Source organism: Gavialis gangeticus, unplaced genomic scaffold (assembly GCF_001723915.1).
Source record: "Gavialis gangeticus isolate Ggan-Ray unplaced genomic scaffold, GavGan_comp1, whole genome shotgun sequence".
Classification (NCBI taxonomy): domain Eukaryota; kingdom Metazoa; phylum Chordata; order Crocodylia; family Gavialidae; genus Gavialis; species Gavialis gangeticus.
The window spans coordinates 22,831,650-22,844,026 of record NW_017728996.1 but is presented as its reverse complement, the minus strand read 5'-3'; the positions used below and the strand labels follow the sequence as shown (position 1 = coordinate 22,844,026).

The 12,377-nt window shown below is 41.6% G+C and overlaps 1 protein-coding gene across 2 annotated transcripts in view; it reads left to right on the top strand.

Moving 5' to 3' along the window:
* Positions 1-12,377, top strand: part of PDE8A (phosphodiesterase 8A) — a 310,375-nt gene that overhangs the window by 279,918 nt on the left and 18,080 nt on the right. For both annotated transcript variants that reach the window (XM_019504133.1, XM_019504132.1), the window contains exons 13-17: positions 1,215-1,285; positions 1,980-2,144; positions 3,587-3,635; positions 6,114-6,249; positions 10,362-10,560. In XM_019504133.1, the coding sequence (XP_019359678.1) occupies positions 1,215-1,285; positions 1,980-2,144; positions 3,587-3,635; positions 6,114-6,249; positions 10,362-10,560 (620 nt within the window). The remainder of the gene's footprint in view (positions 1-1,214; positions 1,286-1,979; positions 2,145-3,586; positions 3,636-6,113; positions 6,250-10,361; positions 10,561-12,377) is intronic.

Below are 12,377 nucleotides of genomic sequence, written 5' to 3'. Positions count from 1 at the left end.
AACTTCCCAGGGAAGTGGTCCTCGCCCCTACCTTGGGCAAATTCAAAAAGAGGTTAGATGATCACCTGTCTGGGGTCTTGTGAACCCAGCATTCATTCCTGCCTGTGGCAGGGGGTCAGGCTAGATGATTTGTGCAGGTCCCTCATGGCCCTAGCGACTATGAAACTATGAGAGAAGGTGGATGGGGATGGTACATTTGAATGATAAGCATTGGGCATGGTACCCATGGTACCTTTTCTCCCCATAAAGTAATATGTAAATAAATAAGCAAATGTTTTCTCAGTTTTGTTTGTTCTGTATTTCATACATAAATATGTCATGTTCACCTCGGGACTTACATTTTACATCATCTCACTCTTCAGCTTAGCAGACAGATCATGTATTGAAATGTTTTATCGATGTTTATAAAACTTTTGTTAAAATACGTGTTTGTACATCTAGACAGTAGTCAAATTCTGGTCTCACTTGCAGTATGCTGGTGGAAATTGGAAGAAAATCTGTAGAGATCATCAGTGTGTGAGCACAGAATCAGGTCCTAATGCAATAAAAACAGCATGAATTCTGATTGTTAAGCTGTGCTCTGCACAAGTGGCAGACAAGTATCTGTATCTCACAGGTAGCACAACATAACAGTCCAGAAAAATTCCTTTGTGGCTTTTGTTGTGAGGAACAAAAATTACTAATTGACACAACAAGACATTGGAGTTCTTGATTAATTATATTAGTTGCCATAGGCCAGAAGCACAGGTGCTTTAAGTCATCATGGCTACCTTCATTTCAAAGGAGCTGTGCTGATTCGTATCACGTGGCAATTTGAGTCAGTATGTCTTGACATGTACAGATATAAGGAATGCACTTATTGGGTGCATTACACTGTGATATTCAAGTCCTACATCTATCCCTGTGGATAAGGGGCTTGTAACCAAACATTTTTGTAAAGCATTTTATTTATTTAAAATATAAAAAAGGATCAATGATGTTGCCAGATCATTGTGGTTGCTTCTCTCTCATCTGAGATATCAGTGATTCAGCATGCATCTGTGTGCACCCTTATCAGTACAGCAAGACAGGTTTACATATATATGCTGCTATAGGTTGTCTCTGAAGAGTATGGCAGGGAGCAGCCATTGAGATAACAAATTAGGAATTCTTGGCTCAGATGTCATACCTTATTGTTAAATCAGGATGCCAATTTTGCCTTGTTTTTTGCACAGGCAGCTCACAAAGGCGGCATTCCTCCATGGCCAGGATACATTCCATGACTATTGAAGCACCCATCACCAAGGTACTGCACAGTTTTTGTCTGTTGGGTCAGACAAGAATATCCTTGTGAAAATTCTCTCGAATTTTTTCTTAAATGTTCTGGCTCATATCCCCAGAGCAGCTCCTGGGCTGAATAGCTGGGTGATGTCCAGTGGTTTAGAAATCCAGGCCTGACCCTTACACAGCTTTTTCCCTCCTTTCCCTCTGCTCACAATGAAATGGGAAGAACCATGAGGTGGCAGGTGCTCCGGTCATAATCTTCCTAGGGACCTTCAGTAATTCTCTCACCCAGCACAATTGCACTGTTTTTTTAATTGTCCTCTACCCACTCAAAAGAGAGGGAGTAAATTTCTCCCTACATGCATCTGTGTTGTAACCTGTCTCAAGAAACCATTCAAAGGAATAAGGAAAATGAGTTACATAACAAACTGTCCTTTTGATGAAAATAGACAGGGCTCATACTAAGTCTGTTGGAGATGCTTTCCCTTATAACAGGAAGTTACCTAATAAGATTGGCTTCTTTAAGGCCCCAATCTTGTTACTTAAGTCAATAAAAAACATACTCATGGCTCATGAATTTTTCTCTGATGAGTCCACTTGTATTTCTACAATAAACATTGTTACATTCCTATTTGGTAGCAATGTCTTCTCATCTGAGCATTTCTTTGTTTTCTTAAATCTCTTCTAAATTTCAAGGGTTTCTTATATCCACATAGGTAATAAATATTATCAATGCTGCACAAGAAAGCAGCCCCATGCCTGTTGCAGAAGCTTTAGACAGAGTACTGGAGATTCTCAGAACCACTGAGTTATACTCTCCCCAGCTTGGGACAAAAGATGAAGATCCACATACAAGCGATCTTGTTGGAGGGTTAATGACAGTAAGTATATACAACAACAAATATCTGTGGACTTCTATTCTGGAGCCTAAACCTGTACACTTTCTGTAGTTCTCTAACCTGACATGTAGGCTTTTCATTTAAAGCACTGGGTTTTCATCCAAGGGTATATATCTCTTTTGTGTTTTATTCGCTTGTGTTCCTGTGCTGTGGAGGCATGAATGGAGAGGCAAAGGTTGTAGTGGAAATTTGGAGCAAACTTATGCCCAGATGAGTGGGCTGTGCAATTGAGAGTGTGAGAAATGAATGGGTTGTGCAGTGTAAGGTAGGCATGTGTAAACATGATGGATCAAACCCCGTGTCATTTAGGGGTAAATTTGTCATTGTTTGGGCAGGGCTAAATCACTTTAAATCATGTGTTACCAGCTTTCTTAAACCAGGACAACTTAGCTTGCCATGGGTCTACTTGCCTATGTATTTGCAGTCTGAGTGTTGGGTGCTCTGGGGAAATAAGCAGCTGATTACCTGATTTATAAGTTTTTATGGAACTGACAGTGGGGAGTGTGTTCAGAATCCAAACACAGATGTCCCTGATATCTCAACTCTAGCACAATCTAGTCCTTGATTCTGGAGGACATACCAAGTCTGGTGTCCTGAATATCTATGTCACTGCAGTGTTACTGAGGACATGTTTCACATGCTATAGCAGCAGGACAGCCTTTCCTTACAAGTCACAAAACTCCAGACTAATTTACTTACTAATCTCAAAATAGAAACCAAATGTAGTAATTGTTATAAATGCAGGCATTCCAGGGGTCAGATATGGCATCCAGATTTACCTTTCCTACATGCGGGGCACATGATGTTATTAGTATGTTAGAGTGATGTGTTCATAAAGCTTTTTTTTGTTTTTAAATAACTAGTTTTTTCCTGATGGGCTAATATTAATTCAACTCTGTCTGCATCTCAGTAAAGCAAGCAGAACTTGGTTCAGTATTTTCAGACTGATGAGCTGGAAGGCAAATAGCTAATGCATATTTTCATTCTGAGTAATCATAAAGGGCAAGATTGTGTTTTTGGGTCTCATGCTAGAGTTACCCTTGTGCAACAGTAGACCCAATTATATTCCTCTGGTAGTCCATATGCTGGTGGAAGGGAAGTTATTCCATGTGCATTTCATTCCAGATTGGAGTAATGCACCCAAGAAATTACTGATCAGATCAGTCTAGTTTATACTGCATCTTACACCTTGCTGTCTCCCTTCCATTCTGATTTATAGAGAAGATGAAGTATTTGTATTGGCATTTGGAGGTAAACAAATGCAGATCAATACTGATAAAGTAGCTTCTAAGATGTACCAACTTATATTCAAGCTTAAGTAAAATTATTACATTTTTATTCAGTATAATTTTATAGCAGCTTACATAACCTCTTCTTTATATTTGGAACAGTAAAAACATAAAATTCCTATTTTCATTTAACAGGATGGTTTACGAAGATTATCAGGGAATGAATATTTATTGTCTGCAAAACGTAAGTTTTCTCTTTGCAGTTTTTTGGATAGTAGAATTGTATTTTAAAAGATTTAAGGAATGAAGGAATTTTTTTTTGTAGGGTGGGTAAGATAACTAGCAGGGTGGAAGTGCTTGACTTTAGGAAGGCTAACTTCAATGTGCTTAGAAGTCTAGTCAATGACACACTGCAGGAGAAGAGTATTGGCGAGGTGGGAGTCCAGGAAGGGTGGTCGTTCCTAAAGGAAGTGATCCTTCGGGCACAGGGGGAGACTATCCCAGTACAAGGGAAAAGGGGGAAAGGAGCCAAAAAACTTCCTTGGCTAAACAAGGAAATCCAGGGGAGCCTAAGGGCAAAAAAGAAGGCATATAGAGTTGGAAGCAGGGGGAAGCTGCCAAGGAGGAATATACCTACTTGGCCCACACTTGCAGGGAGGCAGTTAGAAAGGCCAAAGCAACTACAGAGTTGAGGCTGGTAACACAAATTAAAGACAACAAAAAGTCTTTTTTTAGGTATGTAGGGAGTAAAGGGAAGGTGGAGGGCAGCATAGGACCCCTACTGAACAAAGAGGAGCAATTAGTGACAGACAGGGGGGAGAAAGCTGTGCTATTCCGTGAGTTTTTTGCCGCAGTGTTCCTGAACAGGGCTCAAGGTAAGTCTCCTAATGGGTTCTTAGATGGGCATCAGAGGGACACCAGCCCAACAACTGTTGACGCTGACTTGGTGCAGATTCACTTGAATGGACTGGATGTGTTCAAGTCAGCAGGCCCAGATGAGCTTCATCCAAGAGTACTGAAGGAATTGGCCGGTGTCATAGCAGTACCACTGGCAAGACTGTTTGAACGCTCGTGGCACTTGGGTCCTGTCCCAGAGGACTGGAAAAGGGCCAATGTGGTCCCTATTTTTAAGAAGGGGAGGAAGGAGGATCCGAGTAATTATAGGCTAGTCAGTCTCATCTCCATCCTTGGAAAGGTCTTTGAAAACATTATGAAGGATCACATTTGTGGGAGTGCAGCAGGAAAAATAATGCAGCGTGGAAACCAGCATGGATTCATAGCAGGTAGATCATGCCTGACCGATCTGGTTTTGTTTTATGACAGGGTCACAAAATGCTTAGACGCAGGAGTAGAGGTGGATGTTGTTTTCTTGGATTTTAGCAAGGCCTTTAATATAGTATCTCATCCCATTCTCATAAATAAATTAAGAGGCTGTGACACAGATGTTTACATGGTCCAGTGGGTGGCAAATTGGCTTAGCGGTTGCACCCAGAGAGTAGTAGATTGGTCAGTAGTAGATGGGTCGGTATCGACCTGGAAGGATGTGGGTAGTAGGGTCCTGGAGGGTTCGGTCCTTGGACCTGTACTCTTCAATATCTTCATCAGTGACTTGGATATGAATGTGAAGTGTTCTCTGTCCAAGTTTGCCGACAATACTAAATTGTGGGGTGAAGTGCACACTCCGGAGGGTAGGGAACGATTGCAGGTGGACCTGGACAGGTTAGAAAAGTGGGCAGTACACAATAGGATGCAAATCAACAAGGACAAGTGGAGAATGATGCACCTAGGGCGCAAAAATATCCAGCACACCTACTGGCTGGGAAGTGACCCTCTCAGCAGCACAGAAATGGAAAGGGATCTCGGAGTCATAGTGGACTCCAAGATGAACATGAGTCGTCAGTCTGACGAAATCATCAGCAAAGCTAACCACACTTTCTCATGCAGCAGCAGATGCATGACAAATAGAACCAAGGAAGTGATACTTCCCTTCTATGTGGCATTGGTCAGACCGCAGTTGGAGTACTGTGTCCAATTTGGGGCCCCGTGCTTCAAGAACAATGTTGATAGACTCAAGAGGGTCCAGAGGAGGGCCACTCTATGGTTAGGAGGCTTACAGGACAAGCTCTATGAGAAGAGACTGAGGGACCTGGACCCCTTCAGCCTCCGCAAGAGAAAGCTGATAGGTGATCTTGTGGCTGCCTACAGATTCATTAGGGGGACGCAGCAAGGGATCGAAGATGCTCCGTTCACCAGGGCGCCTCTTGGGGTAACAAGGAACAGTGGTCACAAATTGACAGAGAGCAGATTTAGGCTAGATATCAGGAAAAACTTCTTCACAGTAAGGGTGGCCAGAATTTGGAATGGGCTTCCAAGGGGAGTGGTGCTCTCCCCTAACTTGGGGGTCTTTAAGAGAAGGCTGGATAGGCATCTGGCTTGGATCATCTGACCTCAGCACTATTTCCTGCCTAGGCAGGGGGTCAATAATCTGTTGAGGTCCCTTCTGACTCGATGATCTGTTGAGGTCCTTTCTGACCCTAGCATCTATGAATCTATGAAATATTCCTGAAGACTTTTTGCTTTATTTTATCTATAAAAAGTTTTCTGTAGCATAGCAAAACTTTTCAGAAGTTGCCAGGCATAAAGGTTTAAGGAGAAGATGCTCCATTTTTAAAATAATATTTCACAGTAAATTAATATTCATCCCAAATATATCTGTTTACAGAAACTCATCAGGTGCCTGGCAGTTTGATCTCTCCTATCTCCCTTAATGATATCCCCCCACGGATAACGCAAGCAATGGAAAATGAAGAACACTGGGACTTTGATATTTTTGAACTTGAGGCTGCCACTCATAAAAGGTTAGTTAACTGTTGAAATTTTCAAATAAAGTTGCCAAGAATTAGCTTCAACATCATCCTAATAATATGCAGTACTTTAATTTCTATACCCCTACTTTTTAAAATGGGATCTTTTTTTTTTCAGAAGCAAATGTTTGTAACTTTCTTGTCTGAATTTATTCATGGTCTTTTCTACTTGCCTCTTCTGACTTGTATTGAGACATAATGGATGTTGTTGAAGACTTTTTATGACTTCAATATAACATCAAATAAAGCTTTTCTTTTTTCTTTTCTCAGTTATAGAAAATTTTGATACACCTGACTTTGGATTGTGAGGATCCAAAGTATATTCATTTTGAACTGTCCAACTACACACAACGTCAACCTGCTGACTTTGATTGATTGACTGATGGAAGGATTGATAGATCATGCCTTATTTCTGCTTCTTGTACCTTATAAGATTTATTTCTAAAGAATACAAATCCTTCTTCCAAGATCAATGGCAAAACTCCCATTGACTTCAGTTGGGAACAGGAGAAGGTCCTGATTTTATAAATGCAACAGCTTACTCTTTTGTTCATTTTAAACTATTTGTATAATGTTAAATTGAACAATATTCACTTAAAAAGTGCTACATACAGAATCCTTATCTGCCATTGTACAGATTTTCTAGATGGTATCAGAAGTTTTAGCAGACTGAAATATCTTTTCATATCAGTTAAATACTGCAGATAACATAAATCAATTTCCTGTAGAAATCATTTTTATTAACTGATACCCATCAAAAAATTCCCTTTGGGGACTGAATTTCCCATTTTAGGCATTGCCCTAAAGGTACTTTTGGAAATCTGCTATACCTGTTTCTTCTGACGTTATTTGAAGTTCCATGAGATCTTACTTTAGGCTCTAGACCCTGAACATAGACCTCATACAGGCATTCAGTTTCTCCTGGGAGAGCCACTATAACAGGAGAAAAATAACTTAGGAACACCAGGGTTAAATCACTCCCAAGAGAGTTTCTCCTGGGAGTATTCCTCCACCATTCTCCCCTCCTCCTCCCCACAAGAGAAACAGTGTGTCACTTGCCAGACACTGCTGCTCCAGCAGGAAGCAGAACATGCTCCCTTCACAATCCCCACAGTGTGCTACAGGGAAACGCATGCTGACCATGGGCAGTCTGGATCAGCCAATCAGTGCTGCCCTATGCACCGCTGCTATCTGTTGCCAGGCAGAGCATGCTCCTTCCCTCCCACTTCCCCCCTCCCCCCAGCTGCACAGTGTCAGCATTGCAAGCTCTCCACTCTTCAGGGCCTAAGCATTTGAATATACATGTGGCTCTGGATAAGTTTCTCTACCAGGAGAATGCACATGAGGGAATTCTCCCAGATTATTTGAATGTGTGTACACAGCTATAATGAACTGAATAGCTACTGTATTTGCTCCTATACCACATACCCAAGAATATAATACACATCTTGTTTTTGAAAGGTGAAATGAAAGAAAAAAGATTTTTCCAGAGTTATGGCTGCATAGAACAGACAAAGAGCCTAATCTTCAGTTGACTGACCCTCCCTTTGCTGCTTAACTAAAGCTGAAACCCCCGCTGCTGCTGAATACTGGTCTCTACAGGTGACTGATTTTGAAAAGAGCTAGAGTCTCTAGAGCTATAAAATGGAGGAGAGAGATCAGGAGCAGCTAGCAGACAGCAAAATTGCCCTCAGAAAAGTTAGCTCGATTAGTTTAACGTCAAGAACATCACAAAGTAAAGATGATCATTAACACCTCGGGAGTGAAGAACAGTGTGCCATTTAGTCAATTTACTCCATCAGCTGCCTGAATAATAATGCCACAGCTGATACACTGTGGAGTAGGACTGAAAGCAGAGTGCTTCTGTTCTGGGCAGAAAATCAGCTTCCTGCTTAATACATGCATCCCAATGTGAGGGGAAAAAAGGCTTGTTGCTTGCAAGAAAATACAGTATTTCAAAATAATTCCTCAGCAGAATACCAAGGAAAATTAATTGTCACTTAATTCAGTTATCACTTAACCCACTTTTATTGGAAATCTTTGCTACATAAACCAAAAAAGAAGAAAGAAAAACTAAAAACAATCTTTTATTTTGTCTTAGAATGATATGATAAATTCAGAATTCATTTTAAATTAAGACATCCTTGTCATTTGTGCATTTGCCTTTGTCTCGTGCCCCCATAAGCAGATAAAGAGTAACAGCTACAGTAATTTTGCAGAATGTTAGTTATTGCCTGGATGATTTATACTGTTAAATGTGCACAGTGCAGTAACTGAAGAGTTAATTCTTTCAAAGCCAATATGTTTGGGCAAATCAGAGGGGTTTCTATGTTCCTATTGGTTTGGAGACATAAAAGATGATGCAATGTTACATCTTTCTCTAATTAAAAGCATTATAATTGAGATTGCTTGCATGTTCTCTCACCTCCTTTTGGTGAGAGACAAAGCAAAGCATTTGTTAAGGAAACTGAGCGGGCATTATGTGAATCACAGCTATGAATAAGTTATTAGTGCTTTCTTCACATCTAAGTAGATTTGGAAGGAAAGCCAAGACAAAGTTCATTACATGTAATGAAGCATTTGGAAGCAAAACAATACAAAGTTCATTACATGTAAGCTTAGTACAGTAATAGCAACAGTTTTCTTACCCAGAAGCATAGTGGGGACTCTGTCTAAAAATGCTGCATAATCATAATACTGTTCTACCTTTGAAACGTTCAAAGATAGTTTGAATTTCTAGAGGGTCAGAGATGTATGGGCTCAGATTCAGAGTGCCCAGCATATTTTGTTTATGGTATAGATAGCCTAGGCCAACATTTTATGGCATAGATAGTCGAGGCCAACATTTTCAGTTATGCTTGCCAGAAGATAGACATCTAATCCCTATTTGTAAATAACTGGCCTGATTTTCAGAAACTCAGTTTCAGCAGTTCTTGTGGATGTTAGCTGGAATTCTGGGTATACCACACCTTTAGGACTACACAACATGCTTGAGGTGCCTAAATTAAAAATGAAAGGCCTACATGTAGGGATCTGTCTTGAAAGTATTAATCTCAATTCCTGTTCCTCTTTAGGCAAAGAGGGCTGAGAGAGCAAAACAACAGCACATGCATGTTGTTCCCTAGTCAGAACCAGCTGGCTTTAAATCAAACTCCTTCCTGACCTGATAGATCTAAATTACTGCCTGCTCACTACCTTGGTATTAGAAATTGTTCTAGACTACTTCAGTACCTTGGGGTTTTTGTTTTCTGGCATCATGCAAACAACCTGGGTTAGAGCTCTACATTGCATCTCTTGCTGCCTCACCTGCCATGAGCAAGAGCACGGAGACACCATGTTGACACATTGGCTTTGTCTGCAGTAGCATTCATTTCCCCCTGAACGTTCATCATAGCTGTATTACTGTGGCAGTGTCACCCACATTAGTTAGCAGTAGAGCTCTCATAAAGACACGATGCCAGTGTCTGGCATGCAGTAGCGTTCTCTCTGGTGGAGCTGCAACACTGCTATGGCAACAGCAGGAGAACTGAAAAACAAAATGAAGGGGAGAAAGTAACTCATCTCCCTTTGCACCAAACTTTGAATCGTCTCCAGTCCTTCTGTACTGCAAGGACACTTGCTGAGGAATGGGATTGTGAGGATGGAGGGGAGACACCAAACCGTGGGAGAGAGGTGTATTCCTACATGGCAACCACAGCAGTGGCTGCAATGCACGGTAACTATCTGGGATACCAGCAGCAGTCTACCCATGGTAACATGGAGCTCAGAGTCCGCTGAAAATTCACAGGACAAGAAACTAGGCTTGATGCTGCCATATTTACACCATGCAGACAGCCCCAGAGAGGACTCCCTGAAACAAACAGTGCTGCTGGTTCACCGGCAGTATAGAGCCTGTTTAGTGGTTTTTATAATTACAAGGAACTGCCAGAGTTGTCATTGCTCTTTAGGCAGAAGCTTTCCACAACACCTATTGTGTATTTCTGTGGTTAAGTATAATGAAACCTTTATACTTAATCTGTTAAAACTGGCATGTGTGCTGTCCCATTTGTGCTGTCTAGGTTTCCTTCAAACTCATTGTTTTAAAACTGTTTGTTTTTTCTCTTCAGGCCTTTGGTTTATCTTGGTCTCAAAATGTTTGCTCGCTTTGGAATCTGTGAATTCCTAAACTGTTCAGAATCAACTCTGAGGTCATGGTTACAGGTGATTGAAGCCAACTACCATTCCTCAAACTCCTACCATAACTCTACTCATTCTGCAGATGTGCTCCACGCCACCGCCTATTTCCTGTCTAAAGAAAGGGTAAAGGTAAGCTCAGGTTCCAGCATGAAAGTTGGAATATATGTGATCAGAGGGAACTCTCTTAGTAGTCTCCAGTGATGCAGAGCCAAGGAGCAGGGAAGGCCTCTTTTTAAAAGAAAACTATTATATTCAGGCCTACAGTGGGAATGTTGCCTCAGCAAGCAGCAGTTTCTCATTGCCAACACATACTCAAGTATTTTCAAAATCAAAGCCCCTATCTTGGGCTTGCACAGTGGCCACCTGGAAGCACCAAAACAAAGTAAGATCAACACCAGATAACTATTCCTGGGGGGATCCCACCAGCTTACGGGATGCTTGAGTGGCACAGAGAAAGTATGGCAGCTCCAACAGCAAACCTGGCATGTCTTTGTTGCCAACAACAGGGATATCGCAAAGAAGAAAATAGAACTTGTCTGGGGTTTCCATGTGCCCTGCTGCAGTATTGGTCCAGTGGCAGCCAGTGTAAATTAGAGCCATTCAGATTAACACTGGAGGAGGTGACTGGCACACTACAGTACTGGCTAAGGATATGAGGAGGAGAAAGAGAAAAATTCAACACCACCCAATGCACACACGCATTGGAATTCCTTTGCCACAGCTTTGAACCAAAGTTTTAACCTGAATTGGCCTATCTGAGCCTATATGGACACCTAATTGGAATGGGCCATCGTACGTGACTGTAAACAAGTTTCCTAATTCTCATTAAAACTGGTATATGTGTTGTTACCTGAAGCTGGGGCTCATTAATCATTTCTCTGGAGGATGACTCATATTTTCTGTAAGCCAAGGGGAGAAAGAAACTTCACTGGATGTTTCATATCCTTAAAGTGCCAGAGGTTTGGTTGCCTTCTTATGAATCTCTATGAAAAACAGACATGATCTGGAATCATTTCAATGCCAAGAGCGTGCGACTGCCTCCCTCTTTTTCCAACAAGTCATTTTCATTTTCTCTAAGTCCACAGGACAAGCAAAAAAAATGCAGCAAACAAACGCCAAAAGTCATACTTGGGCCCCAGAACAGTGAAACTGTGTGTAGAAATACTTTCATGGGTCTGCAGAAGGACAGAAGGAGGATTAGCAGCTTGACATCGGTGTAAAAGCAGCTTCCCCTCAGTGCTCTCTTCACAGACATGCACATGTCTACCTGTACTTTCCCCAAAACAAAATGAACAAATCATTTCTTCTGTAGGCTGGGGAGGAAGGAAGAGTGGTGGTAATGGGGTAATAGCTACTATGCTGGGGGCAGAGGGCTGTAATCATATATAACAGTGGTGGAACCATATAATAATTCCTGAGGCAAAGAAATGTAACTCTGTTTAGACAGGATGCATGTCATTTTGTGTTCTGCTCTCCGACAGAAAAGACAACGGTAGAGAGTTGTAAATGCCGATTGTTGCAGCATCAGTACACCATTTCAGAAAGAAAATAAGCTTGTTGTGTGTCTCTGGGATGCGCTGCTCACAAGAGCAGTTACAGAGGGCAAGGAAAGGGTGTCCGCAAACTCTGCTCTGAGGCAAGGGGTGAAGCCAGCTTTATGTGTGCTTATGATTAGGGCTCTTTCTTCCCAGTTCTTTCTTTTGGTCCTGCCCTCTTTTGTTTTCTTGGTTCACGTGCTTTTTGGAAGGGTTCTGAACAGGTAGAAAACATGGAGTTACTCTTAATAGAGCAAAATCTCATGGGAGGGTACTGGGAGGTCTGCTGGGTGAAGAATGAATAAGAGCTGCAGGGCCAGGCCTTGTCTGAAGGGGAAATACTTTTCCAGTGATGAAGAATTGGGACTGTTATCAGGAGGAACCAAAGACCCTACATAACAGACTTAAACT